Source organism: Montipora capricornis, chromosome 6, assembly GCF_036669925.1.
Source record: "Montipora capricornis isolate CH-2021 chromosome 6, ASM3666992v2, whole genome shotgun sequence".
Lineage (NCBI taxonomy): Eukaryota > Metazoa > Cnidaria > Anthozoa > Scleractinia > Acroporidae > Montipora > Montipora capricornis.
In genome coordinates this window covers 63,679,102-63,692,345 of record NC_090888.1, presented here as the reverse complement: position 1 = coordinate 63,692,345, position 13,244 = coordinate 63,679,102, and the positions used below count along the sequence as shown (strand labels likewise).

The following is a 13,244-nucleotide window of genomic DNA, read 5'->3' as shown; positions in this document are numbered from 1 at the left end:
CGGAGGCATATATTGGTAGAATCTAATGCTGGATTAGTATTATATTAACAGGGTTATTATTCTTTTTGCCTTGAACGTGTATATTTTATTGCTAATCGGTAGTTTTGTTGATAATCGTTATTGATATATTCGAATGAAATCCTCAAAGATCTGAGCCACGGAAGTCAGTTAGGGATCACTGGACTTCCAGTTTCATTTGCTGAAGTCATTGTTCAGGTTTGTACTGAGTGAGCTACTTTTGTTCTCCTCTCTGTTTGAATTTTTTCTCTTAAATGTTTTTGGAAGATGTTCAGGAAGTTGTTCAGGAATTATTGGTCTAGTATGCGGAACTTTAGTGACATATATCACGCCATTCCTCTGTTTTATTGACTAGCCTCCGAGAGTCTTAATTGACTGGTCTACCGCGGAAGGAACAGTTGCACATACCGCCCTGACCACATAATTTGAACCGAACCTTTGTTGGTACGTCGTGTTTTCAGTCTTCGGATATCATCATTTTTGCAACCTTTTGTGCATGGTTTTCAACTTTGCGATGGAATCTGTTTGCCAACTGCAGCAAAGATCCAACCCTCACCCCATAAGAAATAAAACAGGGCCATTTCTCGATTGGGTTTTTTTTAAGAAGCCGTTTTCCCAACTCAATGTTCTATCACGCATTGTGAATTTTTCCACGGTTTGTTACTATTCCGGTTGGCAGTGTTACGCCAGGGCAGGTCGGATGTGCATGATTACTTGCTGTGTAAACAGCATCCGGCATGTTGGATTCAGGAATGTTTCCAGTGCATGAGTAACCATCAAGTAACCTGTTCCTGTTCCGCATTCAAGATATCATCATGTTATGTTGTTTTATTTGATTGGCCTGGGCATGTTTCTATTTTAGTAAATTCCAGTTGGCAGTGGCTGGTGTGCATGATTGAATTAAACGCAAAACAACATCCGCTCATGTTGGGTTTACTATAAGGAATGGTTCCGGTAGTTAACCACCAAGTATTGTTTGTGTAAAACGTTTTCTTATTCTACATTCAAGGTATCATCGTTTAATGTTAGATGAGCCTGGGCATGTTGACTGGTTTGAATTACTGCGTCCATCACATCCGCTCCTCGAGGCTATGAGTTGATTACAGTGGCACATCACGCCACAATACATGGTTTGAGATTTATGGAGTTATGATCATTTAAATGTTATGATGATTTTAAAAAAAATCAACTGGGGCATGCGTCCTCCTCCTAAGAATTTTAAATTCTCGAAGCTCTAAAGTGCTATCATAGAGTCTTTCTACAGGAAAATCAATCTTGATCTGCTGTAAAATGACACTTTTTATTTCTCTTCACATGAATCGTCATACTAGTGGCCATGCTTTTTAGTTTAGTTTATTATTAAAGACTCTCTGTCGAACGGCATGCTTTGCGCACCTCGGCTCAGGTTTCGTGGACCACAAAACCTCTGTTGACCGTCCTATGTCTCCATCATGTATTGAATCCATCGCAATCGGAGGCATATTGGTCCAACCTAATGCTGGATTAGTATTATATTAACAGTGTTATTATTCTTTTCGCCTTGAATGTGTATATTTCATTGCTAATCGGTAGTTTTGTTGATAATCGTTATTGATATATTCGAATGAAATCCTCAAAGATCTGAGCCACGGAAGTCAGTTAGGGATCACTGGACTTCCAGTTTCATTTGCTGAAGTCATTGTTCAGGTTTGTACTGAGTGAGCTACTTTTGTTTTCCTCTCTGTTTGAATTTTTTTCTTTTAAATGTTTTTGGAAGATGTTCAGGAAGTTGTAAGAAATTATTGGTCTAGTATGCGGAACTTTAGTGACATATATCACGCCATTCCTCTGTTTTATTGACTAGCCTCCGAGAGTCTTAATTGACTGGTCTACCGCGGAAGGAACAGTTGCACATACCGCCCTGACCACATAATTTGAACCGAACCTTTGTTGGTACGTCGTGTTTTCAGTCTTCGGATATCATCATTTTTGCAACCTTTTGTGCATGGTTTTCAACTTTGCGATGGAATCTGTTTGCCAACTGCAGCAAAGATCCAACCCTCACCCCATAAGAAATAAAACAGGGCCATTTCTCGATTGGGTTTTTTTTAAGAAGCCGTTTTGCCAACTCAATATTCTATCACGCATTGTGAATTTTCCCACTAGTCCGGTCTGTTAGGTCGAAAATCGTGACAAATCGCGTAAAAGCACCAAATTCGGTACAGATGTTCCTTTTGACGTAAGAAACAAATTTAGAAGGGGTGCCACGTGATTTGGCTTTCTGGGGGGGCATGAGGCTCATAGAAATTACGCAATACTCAAATGCTGGCATGAAAGCGAGGCTGTGGCATTTAATGTGTTTATTACGTACCAGGTTTGACGAATGCCGTTGCAAAATGACTAACCTACATTACTCAGACTCGGTTTTGTGTTTGTGTCCATAAAAGGTCATTTGCCTTGATCACGTGACATTCTTATGATGCTTTGAGCGCACTTATATCAAGGAGTGTTTTTGTTGCGTTTTACACATTCAATTTTTAACATCTGCGGCTAGATATCGTAAATGGTTGTTATTTGTTGCTCTATTTTTAAGGATTTGTGTTCTGTCAGCCTCCAGAGCAACTACAGAGCTCAGTACATGGTAGATTGGCTTTGAAACATTTGCAACGACCACTTTTGCAACCTTTCTTACATCCACACTTCAGCAATTCATTGCACGCCTTAGAGGCTTCTGGAAGTACGGTCCAGCGGGGTCTCCATCTATTATTCTCCATTTTCCATCCAAAATCAGACGGGGATGGGTAAAATTGTTGCTCATCAAGGGACGTCCAGATGCTTGCTTGGTAAAGAGCTCTGTTAGAATGATTCAACAGGGCATCCTAACAAACAATATAAATTATATATAAATTCTTTACACAAGTATAATTTTAAACAAACGCGCACCGCTTATTTTCATGTACTTCATAAATTAAACTCTCTAATAGCCCAAGTAGAATAACTATAGGTTTAAGTCCAGCATAGCCTTATGATAGGCTTTGGTTAGTTAAAATAAAATTGATAAGTGGATTCAATACAAGAAAAGGTTGGGTTAGTTGAAATGTTTCTAGTCTTTACGCTAAACTCTCTTTTTTTTTTCGCGTTGTCCTCACAGGTGTTTACCTATCACAAATTTAGCCTATCAAAGACAAAAACAACTAAAAATTTGTGTATGATAGGTAGTTACCTCTGTTGGGGGAATGTTTTCTAGCGCCCGATTCTTTTTTGTGAACAGTTCTCGTCGAGCAGTGTTCACATCGGTAGCAAGGCTGGTCCTGTCATAAAGTATCACCACAAAGCGCTGAAGAACATCAAATACAGGAGTGTTGATCTCAAGTGGAATGAAGGGGCTATCGTTCACAAAACGGAAAGCTTCTGTGGCTTCAGGGTACGCTTTCCAGGCCTCCCACGCAGATTTCTTTCCTTTCCCCAGGAATGCTGACATAGTGTCGCAACCGGTAAACGCGTGAAAAAATGGAAGCGCACGGCATTTCTCCTTGCCCAAATACTCACAAATGGTGTTAACAGAAAGCAGCTGAAACTTCTTTCCCATCCCAAAGGTGACCCAAAAGCTCAATCCAGACCAAATTGAAGACAAAGTGTGGAACTGCGCAATTAGAATGACAAGAACATCTGTGTCAACAGTGCGAACCAAGACACTTCTTCACCCCTCATCCAAAGCATCTCTAACGTGTACAAGAATCCTCGTGTCTGCTTCTTCGTGGTTGCAGCTACGCATTTGGTTCCTGGGGCAACTGGAGATGACGTTTTCACCTAATATAAAGGACGATACAGTCAGTGTAAGTGTTCATCAAGACTTGATGGACATAAAAAAGAAGTTTGAACGGTGTCTATATAATCCTTCCCAAAACGTGTTTAGCATCTTACCTGAAGTTATGTAGACAACTCTGTCAGCTGGAAAGGAAGCTGTTTCAACTGGCTTGGTTAAGAAGTCGAACATTTCCTTCTTGTTAAAGGAATCTTCGAGAAATGCCTGCCAGTTCTGAGGTAACTTGACATGCCCAGCTTCCTTTCGTCTCACGCCTTTTCCTCTCTTCTCACGGGCAGATTCTTTCAGACTTGCCACTCGGTATTCATCCCACACAACGTCAAATCGTTTGGTACTGTTCAAGTGGTTTTCAAGGAAAGGTAAGAATCTGGAGTCTGCATATTCAGAAAACGTACCGACAGATGAAACTGGAAGCGCATGCACAATAGCTGCTCCATCAAAAACTTTGACATCGTAAGATGCTGGTGGTGGAGGTGGCGGTGTTTCTTTGTTGACGCATGAAATCAAATCAGACTTTTTCCCGAATCGGAGTTTGCCAAACTCTGACAAAGAAGGTGGATACGGCTGATTTTCATGCTTGAAGAACTCTTCAAGATCTCCGTCGCGCTGTTGGCTGGCAATATACAAACGACTGAAGAGGTAACGGTCACTTGTTACCGCTGTCAACTTTAAGGACGCTTTCGAGATTTGCTTTGGCTGCTGGCGCTTGAACAGTGGCAAGGTATTCTTTGAAATCGTATCGTGAATCGATACAGTCCTTTCATCGATGACGTCTTTTACGAATTTCTTGTACTGGCGTAATCCAAGTTCCTGGATTCTATGCACAGTATCCACGACTGAGGCATCTGCGCAATTGCGTGTGTCAAGGGCAAGTAATTCAGGGCAGTCATCCTTAAAAGGGTTTCCCATTTCTGAAATTGTACTTACAAGTTGCTTGACATGACTTTGAAAGGTTTTCTGTGTAGAAAGCCCTTGTTCGTGGTGTTTTTTCTTTTCATCAACATTTGTTTCACCTTTCAACTGACTTTCGAACTCTTGCAACACTCGAGCAATTTCTGGTCCGGCCACCATCCATCTTCTAAATGCGACAGGACTTTCCGTTAGTCCTACAGCTCCACCTGATCCCTTCACCCTTGCGTTATTTTGCTCGTGTGCCTGGTCGATTGGGATGCTTGAAAAAGTGTTCGATGACTTCGAAATGACCCAGCATTCTCTGAGGATTTGTTGAACGGGGCCTGGTAAGCACTTCATATCTCTTATGTGAATAGGAAGCCACCTCGCGTAATTGGTGTGATCAAGAGTAAAGGACCAAGGAGCAAGAGATTCCAAGGATTCTACGTACAGAGAGAAGTTGTTTTCACGATGTGCTTTCACGAATGCCAGTACTTTGAGTTCCATTTGCATGATCATGTCCCAAAACTTGTACGTTGGGCTGGTCTTAATCATTCCATCGTGCCACTTCTGAAACTCCTCTTCGTCCTGTTGACCGTTTAGTTCCTGAAAGGCAACATGCTGCAGTTTATACAAAGCTGCTGCGGTTACCTGGTGGGCGCGTCTGGTTTTCGTCAAATGCGCTACCTAAGGAAGGAATCTGATGTCCCACTGGATGCTATCCCTGCCTCAGTTAGTGCTGTAGTCCAGCCAGATAAAGCTAGAAGGTCACCACACATGGTCCACAGCGCCATCTCGATGTGTAGGCCACCCAGCATGACAACGTGAACATTTTCCGTACATATTTTTCATTAAGTTACAACAAATTTAAATAAAAAGAACTTAGTAAATATCTTCTCGCTAAAACGTTAATATCATAAAGGAAGTGAAATTCATGTGGAATTGAGCTTTATAATGACTACGCGTACGAATATATGTCGTCTTGTTTCGCCTTTTTCTACTACAAAAAGGCATCATATTTTTACATTTGAGCACAGCTTATTAAATTTTCATACTTGGTCTTTATTTTACCTATACCAACACTTACTTCACACTGTAATCAACAAATTAAATTATTTCATAGCTCATAATGGCTAACCGTTTTTGACACACCACAACTGAGACTTACTTACAAAAACCCCCCTCCCTTCCCCCCCTGGGGTATTTTTTTGCGGCACCCCTTCTGAAATGATTAGTTATACTCTAAACTACATTTGTGCCAAGTTTGGTGCTTTTACGCGTCTTGTCACGATTTTCGTAATTTTTCGACCTAACAGACCGGACTACACGGTTTGTTACTATTCCGGTTGGCAGTGTTACGCCAGGGCAGGTCGGATGTGCATGATTACTTGCTGTGTAAACAGCATCCGGCATGTTGGATTCAGGAATGTTTCCAGTGCATGAGTAACCATCAAGTAACCTGTTCCTGTTCCGCATTCAAGATATCATCATGTTATGTTGTTTTATTTGATTGGCCTGGGCATGTTTCTATTTTAGTAAATTCCAGTTGGCAGTGGCTGGTGTGCATGATTGAATTAAACGCAAAACAACATCCGCTCATGTTGGGTTTACTATCAGGAATGGTTCCGGTAGTTAACCACCAAGTATTGTTTGTGTAAAACGTTTTCTTATTCTACATTCAAGGTATCATCGTTTAATGTTAGATGAGCCTGGGCATGTTGACTGGTTTGAATTACTGCGTCCATCACATCCGCTCCTCGAGGCTATGAGTTGATTACAGTGGCACATCACGCCGCAATACATGGTTTGAGATTTATGGAGTTATGATCATTTAAATGCTATCATGATTTTAAAAAAAATCACGTGGTGCATGCGTCCTCCTCCTAAGAATTTTAAATTCTCGAAGCTCTAAAGTGCTATCATAGGGTCTTTCTACAGGATAATCAATCTTGATCTGCTGTAAAATGACACTTTTTATTTCTCTTCACACGAATCGTCATACTAATGGCCATGCTTTTTAGTTTAGTTTACTGTTAAAGACTCTCTGTCGAACGGCATGCTTTGCGCACCTCGGCTCAGGTTTCGTGGACCACAAAACCTCTGTTGACCGTCCTATGTCTCCATCATGTATTGAATCCATCGCAATCGGAGGCATATTGTTCCAACCTAATGCTGGATTAGTATTATATTAACAGGTTTATTATTCTTTTTGCCTTGAATGTGTATATTTTATTGCTAATCGGTAGTTTTGTTGATAATCGTTATTGATATATTCGAATGAAATCCTCAAAGATCTGAGCCACGGAAGTCAGTTAGGGATCACTGGACTTCCAGTTTCATTTGCTGAAGTCATTGTTCAGGTTTGTACTGAGTGAGCTACATTTGTTCTCCTCTCTGTTTGAATTTTTTTCTTTTAAATGTTTTTGGAAGTTGTTCAGGAAATATTGATCTTATACCAGACAACCTATGTTTGAAATAATTTTGTCTTCTAAAGCTTATGTCTTGGTCAAACGTCCTGGTATTGATTAAAATGACAAAGCTGTTAGTGTGCGTGACTCGATTGTAACGGTTGCAGCATAGTCTTTACATATGAACAACTGATTTGCCACAAATTGTATTGTATCGAACAAAATAATAGTATTTTTTTTCATATTGTTATAAAAAAACAAACGGCTTGATTCTAGAATACCCCCTCACTTACATTGAACCTTAAAAAGCTGCTACCGCAGTCCCGCAGTTGTGCCTAGTTTACTTGTGCTACCCGGGTTGTGCTACCGCAGTCTCGCAGTGGAGGCTAATTTACATATGTACTCCACACTCGGCACTGCCACCATAGTCCCGCGTTGTTATGGTAATTTTCACATGTTACCTTTTATTTTACGGTTCGGTTAACTACACTTTCTACCGAGATCGTGTGAACAATATAGCACTCGTTTACTGATTAAGGCTAAGCGCCCGTTTCAGTCATTAGGCCTAAGCACTCTTTTAAAATCTTCGATTTCTTTTACGGTTCGGTTAACTACTATGGGACTGCTGACCGCGGTAGCACTTTCAACAAAAGCTTAGTAACCCACTACGGGAGTGCGGACCGCGGTAGCACTTCCAAAAACACTTATTCGCCCACTGCGGGACCTCGGGCCGCGGTAGCGCTTCCACAAACACTTAGTCGCCCACTGCGGGACCTCGGACCGCGGTAGCATTTTCAACAACGCTTAGTCGCCCACTGTGGGACTGCGGACCGCGGTAGCATTTCCACAAACACTTAGTCGCCCACTACGGGACATCGGACCGCGGTAGCACGTCCACGAACACTTAGTCGCCCACTACGGGACTTCGGACCGCGGACCACTGTAGCGCTTTCCACGAACACAGTCATTCACTGTCAGACTGCGGACCACGGACTTCGGTATCTGAGCACTAACGCTCCTCAGTGAGGCGGTATTCTGAAATCGCTCCCAAACAAACGTCCAGGCCATTTTACAAGAAAAAAAAAATCGAAGACAATAAATGTATTTATGGATTTCTGTTTTGCTTTGACAGTCGCGACTCGGGCCGCGTTGGGTTAGGAAACTCGGTTATCTTTGATTATCTTTGAGCAGCGCTTTGCTTTATTCATTGGTAATTACCATTTCTATTCTTCAAGCCAACTTTTCCTCCGTTTGCTTGTCGGAAAGGACACAAATTGTCGCTTATTTTCTCCCGAGTGGCTTCCTCAAGCAGAATAAAAACAAACAAACGCGCGCAAACCATGCCGTTCGACAGAGAGTCTTTAATTTCCTCTTTCTTTTTTTCTTTCTTTATTTCTTTCTTGTGCAACAAACCTCGCCGGCCTTCCCCCTTATTCTTTCCCTCTCCTTTGCTAACCTCGGCAGGACAGTGTTGTACAGAAGCCCAGGCTTTCATAGTTTAGAATTTCTTAGCATTCAAACATTGTAACAATTTCTACGTCTCGCCGAAATGCAAAGTATGGTATCAAGGGCACCCAACGAAATATAGTTCAAAACAACTTAAACATAGCATTGTCAAACGTATTATAGTTTTTAAAAGGTAGATATAAGCATATTTTTATCCCCTAAAAACTTTTTATCTGTTCGGATTTCCTAGCTGAAAGTCTAGTGATCCGAAAATTATAGGGATCAAAACTTACCTTTTCGAAAATTTCAGGCAGAAAAAAGGCTCCCGAAAATTCTAAGTGACCTTTTCAGGGTAACAATCTGTTAAAAATGGGCAATTATACCATTTTTCAGATGTTCGAAAATCCTAGGACAGGCAGGCAAGCAAGAAATTTTTATTTTACAACAAATGTTCCAAAATCGTCTTCCGAACAGATATTTTCCGAAAGATGACGTTGGGTGCCCCTGATGGTATACCCTGTGGTCACTGTCGTGCTGTTTAAGAGCTAAATTTCCCTACAAACCCGTTTCCAGGTTATACACTGCGCGGCCTTTTCAGCCAGGTGCAAAATAAGCACTTGCAAAGTTCGGGTATGCGCAGAAAACAAAATTTCGACAGTTTTTGGGTTTAAAAGTAGCACAACACTTTAGACTTTTACTTTTCGCTTTCTCTCCTTCCCTCTCTTTTCCCTTTCTTTGCCTCATTTTTTTTTTCAACTACCTGGGCATTTGGTAGGCTTTATTTTGGTGGGAAGAGTTCCTGAGAAACTTTTCATCTTCTTAGAATTAGGTGCTTAGAAAGGTAGGTGGGTAATGGAGCAAGCTTTTCATAGAGATTTTCAGGTCAGTGTTACATGGTGTTTTTGGCCGTTTCTCCAGTTTCCTTGACTGAATTGTGCTCATTCTTCTATAGTTTGAAAGAACTCTTCTCCCTGCACAAGTTAGTGGACAAAGCTGTTCCTGTTCGTTAAAAGTGATCCCGTCACAAGGGGCAGATGGTACCGTGGATAAAGCTGGACGTATTTTGCCAGATAGTAATCAAAGGGTTAAGCGAAACACGGGAAAGTTATTATTCAAGCGAGGAGCCAGTATATTGTTTTGCAAGCTGAAGATGAAAAATGCGTGAGGGTCTCAGTGGCCATGATACAACCGCTTCAGCCTTTGCTATACCGACTCAGGTTGAGTGCATGTACTTGATTTCATGCAACTAAGGTTTTGAAATAAATAAATATATACATTTAGCCAACCCTAAAAGCGGAGCTCCCGTTTTTTGCCCAAGAAATCCGCCTTCTGTATTGAATATAGCGTAGATGGAAATAATTATGCTTCTGCATAAAGTACAAAATTAATCGTCCTTAGTGAATACAGTTTACAGTGATCAAACATCTCTGAACTGACAGCAGTAAACAAACAAGCCTTGCAAACAATAACCATCAATTTTAATCAAAAACGAAAACTGAAATTACATGCACAGTAGTCTCTCTCACAACATTTTCCGTTTGACTGATAATCGTTAAACCTTCCTCTTCAGTTTAGAACAACAGCAGAAATTACTTGTTAAAAAGTTAAGCTAAAGCGTAGTAATTCGCTTACTCGACTGCAATTTCACAGCAAAGCAGCTCACGACTGGACATCACAGGTGCATTAACTGCTTTATTTTTCACTAACTATTGTGTAGGGCGGAAATCGGACAGTGAAATCAGACAGTTACATCAGCAATTAGTGTGGACAGTCGCCACAGCAATAGACTGCAAAACAGTCGTTTTCTTCCATTTTCGGAAGGCGCGAAGCGCCGTAAGCGTGATCCTCGCGTGTGAAGCGCGCGAGCCTCAAGTCGCATCCAAGTACACGTCGTCCATTTTCCCGCGAGGTTACTTTTCATTTGTGAAACTGATACGGCGTCTATATCTCTTTGATGAGGTGTGATTGACAGGCTGCATCTGAATTAAACCAATGGGAATTTCCCGTTGATGGAAGAACGGGTAATTTTGAACGAATTTAATATATGCATAGCGGACAGTCCCATTTTTTCGCGTCTGTCCCCATTCTCCCTCGCCGTTTCTACACTCGCTCCAGACCTTTCGTTTGAATATTTATCGCGTTGCTTTTTTAATTTATCGCGTTGCTTGCGTTCGCAAAACATACGACTGTTTTGCAGTCTACCACAGCAATGATGAATTCAGTTCCAAAATAAGCAACCTCGGTAGCCGGCCACAAAACAGCGTGACAGAAAAGACAACTGACGGGGAGCTTATCAGACCGCTTTTCAAAATCTTATCTGGGCAAAAAAAACCTAAGCTGTCCCAAACATTGTTTTTATTACACATAACATGAGAATTTTATTCCATGCAGCTCACTTGTACAAATCTATACGCTTTATTTTCACATGTGGAAAAGGCTTATACAGCCAATCAGAATGGCGTACAGCTATTTCACATGTGGAAGTATAACCAATCAACGATAGCGTAAAGGTGTTTCCATGCCAATCACTCGTGCATCTCGTGCATCTCATGCAAATCGTACTTTCTTATTGAATTAAATTAAATTTGCATTTGGTTCTATTGTTAGTGAGTTTTTGTTTCTAATTGGCGTTCAGAAAACTATTTTAATGAAAATTCTCGTCTTATGTGTAATAAACAGTTCACGACATAGAAAGTGCTTTGTACGGGGTTTTATTCACTCGTTGTTTGTGTCAAAAACCCTCACTCGCTCGTTCCTCGCTCGTTCGGGTTTTTGACACAAACAACTCGTGAATAAAACCCCTACGCCGCACTTTCTATGACGTAAACTATATATACGGAGTTCAGTTATAAGCTTATATGTCTGAAAAAATAGACGAATTATGATGACATGAAAACTCGCCAATGATGTCTGTTGTAAGCTTGAATGGCGACGTTCTGTGTGATTGTTGAAATATGACAGAATCGCTGTCAACACGGAATTGCAAACGTTGTCAGGCCCTTTTTTTTTTAGCGAGCTTTACAAAATGTGTGAGGCAGTGAGGCATGCATAAAGAACAAAAACATTATCTGAAAGCAAGCCGTTGTAAATAAGCTTAAAGTGTTTTGTCTCTCGCTCCATTTCTCTCAGCTTAACGGTGTTCTTCATTGAAATTTTCTCTTTTTCTCCATCCTCGGCTTCTCTCGAGGCTTTGTTCGCTTAAAGTTCTTAAATTTCGTTGCCTCTTCTCTCGTGCTCTTTCCTGTTCTTTGTTCCGTTGCTCGTCACTAACAGTAAAACCTCTTTTTGAAAACGTGACGAAGGTCTGTGGGACAGTCAGTCTATGGGATAAACGCGGGATTCACAAATTCGCCCATCCGCGCCTCAAAGCTGCATTCGCGAGACTCCCCTCCCTTCCTTTTCTTAGTCTCCCATCCCCCTCCCCCACAGTCTGTATGTACGGATCGACGTAGGCCCGGTCAATCACGTGACAACCAAACGAAAAAAAAGCTGACCATATTCTATTAAAACAGTGCCTAAATGAGTGAAATTTTATGGAAAAGCGGCACATAGTATGGTTTTTCTGGGTTTTTTTTTAAAAACAGCAGGACAATTGGGATATTCCCAGAATATCGATTTCTGATGGCTATGAAAACTCCTGCAAAAGTAACTGAGGCACCAGAAATCGCAGTAGTCCGGGTCGATCCTGTTTGTACCCCTCTATGGTGGAGATGTGAAATGACAAACGCTGGCAGGATTAACAAGGAGACCTAAAATAAGAGTCCCGTTGTATGAGAAGTCACATTTAAGTCCCTCAAATACGAACATTGCCAAAAACCAATTCGACTCGGGTTAAGTGCTTATTTAACAATTTCTTATGCAAGGGCCAACTGGACAAATCAAAGGCATCGGATCCTGGTGGATATAACCGGCAAATTTGTATTGTAAAGCAAAGGCTGGCTGTAAGTACGGCTGAGGTTATCGTCTTTTCAGTATTTCGTCTGTCACGGGCTGACTTCTTCAGGGAGTAAGCTGCAGGCAGAAAAATTTTTTGGGACCACTTTTTGGACAGAGCCTAGTGACCGTCTCCTTATGTCACGGTGAACCACGAATATAAAAAGGTACCATCAGCGAAAAAACATTTTGTTGAATTTTGTTATTGTACTTTTGGCTGCACCGAGTAAATCTCAAAATCGAAAGTGACATCAAATTTAGCGGGCGCCGTGATCAAGTTACCGCGGCGTGTTTACTGAAGCATCTGTGTCAAATGATGGCAAGATACCGGGTTTTTGTTTTTGTTAGTTTTCTTTTTCTTTTAAGTGTTATAAAGTTTGACAAGAAATGTGCGAATTCAACACGAAGATCGCAATCACCCAACTCTTGAGGTTGACCATTGTTTCTGCAAAGTGAAAAATTTACTCTCCAAGACGAAGTTATTTATCACCAGGTAATTCCATCATTTTGGGAATAGCAGCTTCTTTACAATTTTTTTATATAATACCAAGTTAGGGGGTGTTTACATGAGACCGGTACAAGTATCATTCTGGTACGAGTTTATCCCGGCTCTTACTTATCGCTCTGTATTTGTTTACATGATACCGGTGAAAAATCTCATACCAGTACAACTCATACCGGTATGAGTTCATCCCGGTAGTTGTACCGGATCGAAATTCTCATAACGGTATGAAAAGTTATAC

At 41.1% G+C, this 13,244-nt stretch overlaps 1 protein-coding gene across 1 annotated transcript; it reads right to left on the bottom strand.

The window, feature by feature from the left end:
• Nucleotides 1-2,603: 2,603 nt before the first annotated feature.
• Nucleotides 2,604-6,070, bottom strand: LOC138054285 (uncharacterized). The gene is made up of 4 exons (XM_068900758.1): nt 3,922-6,070; nt 3,725-3,807; nt 3,221-3,640; nt 2,604-2,876 (listed from the first exon to the last, which is right to left on the bottom strand). The coding sequence occupies exons 1-4, from the start codon at nt 5,267-5,269 to the stop codon at nt 2,604-2,606; spliced, it is 2,124 nt and encodes a 707-aa protein (XP_068756859.1). The 5' UTR covers nt 5,270-6,070.
• Between the last annotated feature and the right edge of the window lie 7,174 nt (nt 6,071-13,244).

Bases quoted from the DNA above. Each gene is read 5' to 3' on its own strand.
- LOC138054285 (XM_068900758.1), bottom strand. From the start codon at position 5,269: ATGATTAAGACCAGCCCAACGTACAAGTTTTGGGACATGATCATGCAA. The intron at 3,808-3,921 runs GTAAGATGCTAA...CCTTTATATTAG, and splicing joins AGTTGTCTACATAACTTCAG to GTGAAAACGTCATCTCCAGT. The intron at 2,877-3,220 runs GTAACTACCTAT...ATTGTTTGTTAG, and splicing joins AAAACATTCCCCCAACAGAG to GATGCCCTGTTGAATCATTC.